General features: G+C 52.3%; 1 protein-coding gene across 1 annotated transcript in view; it reads left to right on the top strand.

Moving 5' to 3' along the window:
- The first annotated feature begins 2,655 nt into the window (after window positions 1-2,655).
- Window positions 2,656-6,572, top strand: part of LOC106556719 (espin) — a 43,211-nt gene continuing 39,294 nt past the window's right edge. The window contains exons 1-2 of the mRNA XM_087701959.1: window positions 2,656-2,979; window positions 6,245-6,438. Coding sequence (XP_087558085.1) covers window positions 2,665-2,979; window positions 6,245-6,438 — 509 coding nt within the window. The 5' untranslated portion in view covers window positions 2,656-2,664. The remainder of the gene's footprint in view (window positions 2,980-6,244; window positions 6,439-6,572) is intronic.

Genomic DNA, 6,572 nt, shown 5'->3' with positions numbered 1-6,572 from the left:
GAATTTCCCGACAGTAAGGAAAATTAATCTTAATTTTATTAAAATTAATTAAAATTAATTTTAAGTTGTAAGCCGCCCTGAGTCCCCCCCAGGGAAAAGGGCGGCATATAAATAAACTTTAAATCTAAATCTAAATCTAATCGGTTGCCTCCAGAGGTTTTGGCCGATCCATCACGGATGGTTTTCAAGAAGACTGGACAGCCGTTTGCCCGAGATGGTCTAGGAAGGGTCTCCTGCTTGAGCAGCGGGGTTGGACTAGAAGACCTCCGAGGTCCCTTCCAGCCTTGCGATTCCATGAATTGCGGCTGGGACTGTTTCAGTAACTTGGGCGTTCTTAAGAGAACGGGCATACCTATTTCACTGTTCTTTAGGTTTATTTTCTAGGCCCTGCCTGATTTTTTTGCAAATCCCCTCCCCTGCCTCTTATTAGTGCCCACCCACTCAATTTGAAAGAGAGGAGGAGGCGTGTCTCTTTAAAAAACTTTTGAATTGCAAAAATAACGGAAGGAGCAGGATTTATATTGAGCGAGGCGGCTTTTAATGGGTGGTCTTTAGCGCCATCCTGTGGTCCAAAGAAAGTATTGACGCTTCCCTTAACAAATCCCCTTAATGGATCTTCTGCAGATCGGGGAAAAAAATATATATTCCTTTCCTTCCTTTCCCCCCAAAAGAGAGAAAGGAAAACGAGGGGGGACGTTTTCATTCTGGATCTTGTTTTGGGGAGACCTCGCTCCGATTGCGCCTGTCTCAAACTTGGGGCGACTTTGAGAAAGGTGGACTTTCGATAGATAGCAGAGATACACCGAAGGGAGGAGTAGAGGGAAAGAAGAAAGAGGGGTAGAGAGGGTGAGAGAAAGGATTGGAGGGAGGGTGAGAAGGAAGGGAGGGAGTGGCGAGCCAAGGTGGCGCAGTGGTTAAATGCAGCACTGCAGGCTGACTGCTAGATCAGCAGTTCAGCGGTTCAAATCTCACCGGCTCAGGGTTGACTCAGCCTTCCATCCTTCCGAGGTGGGTAAAATGAGGACCCGGATTGTTGTTGGGGGCGATATGCTGACTCTGTAAACCGCTTAGAGAGGCCTGAAAGGCCTATGAAGCGGTATATAAGTCTACTGTTATTGGGAGAGAGGAGTGATAGAGGGGGAAGGGAAGTAGGATAGAGGGGAACGTTGGAGGGAAGAACGAAAGTTGGAGGGGGGGCGAAAGAAAGGGTGTTTGGTGGGTCGAAGTGGTGTATTGGGTTTGTATTTTGGGGGGGGGGTATTGTTGACAAGAGGGAGGGCTGTGTTTATTGTTCAATGTTATATGCCCCGGGTTATGCACAGTATATATGTGATTCTACGAAATGAAATGAAATAAAACATATTTACTACGAGAAAGGTGGACTTCAACTCCCAGAATCACACCCCCCCTCCCCCAGGACTAGTTGCAAGGAAGTTTTAAGCCCAGGGGACAGTTTATATTATACGAGATAAAATTAATAAATGAATGAATAAAAAGAATGAAGTGAAAGGAAATAAAGTATAAAATACATAAAATAAAAAAAATGAATTAAATAATCGCATTAAGTTAAATTAAATTAAGTTTCGCTTCGCGTCCAGTTTTGCAAAACTGGGGTTTGTGTCCCCCTCCCTGGATCCGTAAAAGATGGTGGGGGGGAACGACAGCATCGCATCTTCCCAAGACCCTTAGAGATAGGCTGGCATCAGCCCCTTTTAACTAAGCCAGGATTAAACCATGTTGCCTTATTATTCTTGCAACAATTTGTGGGGGGGGGATTTTTTTTCTTGACTGCTGTTCCTATTTCTCCCTCCTCTTTACTGCCATGAGGATTCTGGGAGTTGAAGTCCATGCATGTTCACTGGAGAATTCTGGGGCTTGTAGTCCTTGAGTGTTGGCTGGGGAATTCTGGGAGTTGAAGTCCACCCATTTTAAAGTAAACCAGCTGGGGGGTGGGTGGGTGGGAAGAAACGCTGCCCAAAAGGCGCAACCATTTGCCTCCTTCCGGCTTGGAGTCCCTTTCCACCTCCCTCTCCAACCCAGCCCTGGATCTCCACTTGGTCCCCTTTCTCTCCCTACTCTCTCTCTCTCTCCCCCCCCCAGCCAGCTCCATCCCCACTTGCAAGGAAGGTGGGTATCCCCTGCCAAAAACGGGACGCCTCGGAACCCGCCTGCTGGTGAAGCGATGCCCTCTGTGCATGCTCAGAGGCCGGGCGGCCCAGGTGCTGAAGAACAGCTCCCGGAGCTTGCTCTAGGCCAGTGTTTCTCAACCTTGGCCACTTGAAGATGTCCGGACTTCAACTCCCAGAATTCCCCAGCCAGCATTCGTGTATAAACAATTCAGTGTCTAGGACAGTGTTTCTCAACCTTGGCCACTTGAAGATGTCTGGACTTCAACTCCCAGAATTCCCCAGCCAGCGAATGCTGGCTGGGGAATTCTGGGAGTTGAAGTCCAGACATCTTCAAGTGGCCAAGGTTGAGAAACACTGCTCTAGTCGGAGCAGGCATACAGGAGGAGGGAGGGGCCGGGGGGTGGGAGAACCCCCCTCCCAAGACCAAGGAGGGGCGTGGCCTCCCTCTAGGGGGCGTGGCCAGAGCCTCCCCCGCTCCCCCTCCCTCCCTCCGGCCGAAGCTCCCGCAGAGCCGGCCGGGCGCCAGGCGAGCGCTATGGCCGGGGAGCGCGCACTGCTAGCGGCTCGCCAGGGCGATCTGGAGGCGCTGAAGGCGCTGCTGCCCCCGGGGACCGACCGGGGGGTCCATTTGCTACCCTCCGCCACCCCCCGGGACCCCCTGGGCGCCTCGCCCGTCCACCACGCCGCCCGCGCCGGGAAGCTGCGCTGCTTGCGCTACCTGGTGGAGGATGCCGCGCTGGGCGCGCAGGGGCGAGCGCGCAACGGGGCCACCCCGGCCCACGACGCCGCCGCCACCGGACACCTGGCCTGCCTGCAGTGGCTGCTCGGGCCCGGAGGCTGCCGCGTCCAGGTGAGCCTCTGAGCATGGGCAGAGGGCGGGCGGGCGGGCAGGATCGCGGAGGGGGGGGATCGCTGCGCGGGCAATTCAGTTTGTTAGAAACCCCAAGAGGCGCTCTGTCCCCCCCCCCCGCCTTGCGTGGGGTGGCTGCCCGGCCAGAGTCCGGGTTAGCCTCTGAGCACGTACAGAGGGCGGGGAGGGAAGCAAAGGAGAAGGACGTGGGGAGGGTCGCGGCGGGATTGGAAACCCCCAGAGGCGAAATGTGGGGGTCTCTTTCTTGCTCCCCGGGCTTACATGGGGTGGCCAGAGGCCGGATTTAGCCTCTGAGCACGTACAGAGGGCGGGGAGCGAAGCGAAGGGGCAGGATCGCGGAGGGGATCGCCGCGCGCCCGCTTCAGATTGTTGGGGACTCCAAGAGACGAAATGGGGGGGGGGTCTTTCTCCACCTGCGGACCCCTGCGATGTCTGTCCAGCTTCGGTTCAGGTGAGCCTCTGAGCACGTGCAGAGGGCAGGCAGGGAGGCGGGGCAAGAGCGTGGTCGCGTCTACTTCAGCCCCCCTAGCGGGACCCTGGGGGGGGTTTCTTCCCCCACTCGTCCCCCAGGCCGGGAAAGTGGGGTTCTCCCTCCCGCTGAGCTTGCACGAAGGTTGGCGAGAAAGGACACCCCCCCACCCACCCCTGTTGGATTCACACAACCTCTCAACCCCGACTCTGATCGCAAGCGGCGTGTCTGAGGTCCCGTTGGGACGTTCGCCGGGGGGGGGGAAGGAGCCGCGCCACGGTGTCACGGGTCGGTCCCATTCCCAAGACACGGGGGAGACTCCGGCCCAGATTCTCACAACACTTTGACCCAACCTTGTGACCTAACTAACGTGTGGGAATCAGCTCGACCTTCAGGCATTGGAGTGAAAAGAAGAGTGAAGAAGCCAGAGCGGATATTTTTCCCCCTCTCCCCCCCAAAAAATGTAGCATATTGTAGAAGGTAAGGAGACCTTAAGAGGTCATCTAGTCCAGCCCCTCCGCTGGGCCATTAGTAGTCAGCAAACCTGATATTTTGAAGGTTTTTGTTTTTTTTAAACTGAAGCGTTTTTTTGTGCCATTCATTGCTTGTCGGAAACAGGAACAGAATAGGTGAAATGAATTGGATGTGCCCAATTCTTCAGCAAACCATCTTTAAGCCAGATCCTGGTTTATTGCAGTGTCCAGAAATCCAGTTATCCCTCCAGGTTTTCCAACCTGTTTATGTGCAGTTTTCCAGCCTTTTATTTTATTGTTTTATGTTTTATCAATTTGTTTTATTTTTAATTTAATTTAATTGTACTTTATTTTTTTAACGAAAAAAATAAATAACAGGAGAGTTGGAAGGAAACTTGGAAAGCTTCAGCTCCGAGACTTTGCTCAATTTTATTTTAAAAATTTAGTTTTAGTTTAGTTTTAGTTGTTTAGTTTAGTTTAGTTTTAGTTTTAGTTTTAGTTTAGTTGCTTCCTCTGACTTCCATGAGTTTTGCCTTCCAAATTTCAGAAAACAACCCAAAAGAATGAATTAGCTAAAAACTCCCTTGTAAGTCATTCCCTCCGTCTAACAAGCTTGTTTTGACGGCTTCCATTCACACAACCTTTTAACGCTTAATTAAAGCGAGGTTGGGTAGTTGGCGTGTAAGTTGGTTGGTCTCACTTTGTGGGACCCGCAAAATTGTATAAAGCTGCCTGCTTGCGAACACGGGACTCGCTTCTTGTTAACCCGGGTTTAGCCCGTTGTGTGAATGCAACCTTCCAACAGATAGACCGGCAATCGTAAAAAAAAATATGAACGGCCCCTTGTAAATAGCACGAATGGATAAACATTTAAGTGGTCCTCATCTTATGACCGCACTAGTTCTGTTGCTAAGTGAGGCATTGAAGTGAGTTCGGCCCCCATTTTGCGACCTTTCGTTCCACCGCTGTTAAATGAATCGTTGCGGTTGTTCGATGAATTCTGGCCGTTGACTTTGCTCGTCAGAAGGTGGCAAATGGGGGACGGGAAACCGCAACCATCGTAAATACGAGACCGTTGCCAAGCGTCCGAATTTTGATCATGTGACCACAGTTGTAAGTGGAAAAAATGATCGTGAATCCTTTTTTTTAAAACTTCAAACGGACACAAAGTGAGTCAAACCGTCTGGCACAATTCCACGGCTGTGTAGCCGAAGATTTGCTCAATCTCTGCCTTGCTTCCTTCTTCCTTCTTTCCTTCCTCTACTCTCCCTCCCTCCTTCCTTCTTCCTTCCTCCTTCCTTCTATCCTCTAATCTTCCTCTCTCTTTCCTTCCCTTCCTCCTTTCCTCCCTTCCCTCCCTTCCTCTTCTTTCACATTCACCCCTCTTTCCTCTTCCTTCCCTTCCTTCCTTCCCTTTTCTCATCCATCCCCCTGTCCTTCTTTCTTCTCTCCTTCCTTTCCTTCCTCCCTCCCTTCTTCCTCTTTCTCATCCATCCCTCTGTCCTTCTTTCCTCTCTCCTTCCTTCCCTCCCTTGCTCCTTCCTTCTATCCTCTAATCTTCCTCCCTCCTTCCTTCTCCTTCATCCCTCTCCTCCTTCCTTCCTTTCCTTTCCTCATTCATCCCTCTGTCCTTTCCTCTCTCTTTCCTTCCCTTCCTAATTCCTACCTTCCCTCCCTTCCTCCTCTTTCACATTCACCCCTCTTTCCTCTCTTCCTTCCCTTCCCTTTTCTCATCCATCCCTCTGTCCTTCTTTCCTCTCTCCTTCATTTCCTTCCTTCCTCCCTTCCTCCTCTTTCTCATCCATCCCGCTTTCCTTCTTTCCTCTCTTCTTCCTTCCCTCCCTTCCTCCCTTCCTCCTTTCTCATCTATCCCGCTTTCCTTCTTTCCTCTCTTCTTCCTTTCCTTCCTCCCCGCTTCCTCCTCTTTCTCATCCATCCCTCTTTCCCTTCTTTCCTCTCTCCTTCCTTTCCTCCCTTCCTCCTCTTTCTTATCCATCCCTCTTTCCTTCCTCCCTCCCCCCTTCCTCCTCTTTCTCATCCATCCCTCTCTCCTTCTTTCCTCTCTCCTTCCTTTCCTTCCTTCCTCCTTCCTCCTCTTTCTCATCCATCCCTCTGTCCTTCTTTCCTCTCTCCTCCCTTTCCCTCCTTCCTTCCCCCCTTCCTCCTCTTTCTCATCCATCCCTCTTTCCTTCTTTCCTCTGTCCTCCCTTTCCTTCCTTCTTTCCTTCCCTTGTCGTGCATGGCCCCCGTTTTGCTCAATCGCCTCGGAGTTGTGACGGTCTCGCCGTGTCCGTTCTTGCAGGACGCGGATCATTCCGGGGCCACCGTCCTACACCTGGCCGCCCGCTTCGGCCACCGCGACGTCATCGACTGGCTCCTGCGCTTCGGGGGCGGAGACCCTCTGGCGCCCACCGAGACGGGGGCCCTTCCCGTCCATTACGCTGCCACCAAGGGGGACCTCCCTTCCCTCCAGCTGGTCCTCGCACACTGCCCCAGGTAAGGGACCGCCTCGCTGGGTCGGCGCGACTTTCCCAAGGCAGAGTTGACCGCGTGTCTCTGTTTCCAACAACAGTTGTTAAGAAGGGAAGCGTCCCTGGTGGTCCTGGACTTCCAAAAGTTTGTTTCGTCGC

The sequence above is a fragment of the Thamnophis sirtalis genome, unplaced genomic scaffold, assembly GCF_051295495.1.
Source record: "Thamnophis sirtalis isolate CommonGarterSnake01/CBP01778 unplaced genomic scaffold, rThaSir2_p1.2 scaffold_15, whole genome shotgun sequence".
Classification (NCBI taxonomy): Eukaryota; Metazoa; Chordata; class Lepidosauria; order Squamata; family Natricidae; genus Thamnophis; species Thamnophis sirtalis.
Note: the sequence above shows the minus strand (reverse complement) of the source record. Positions and strands in the feature narration are given on the sequence as shown.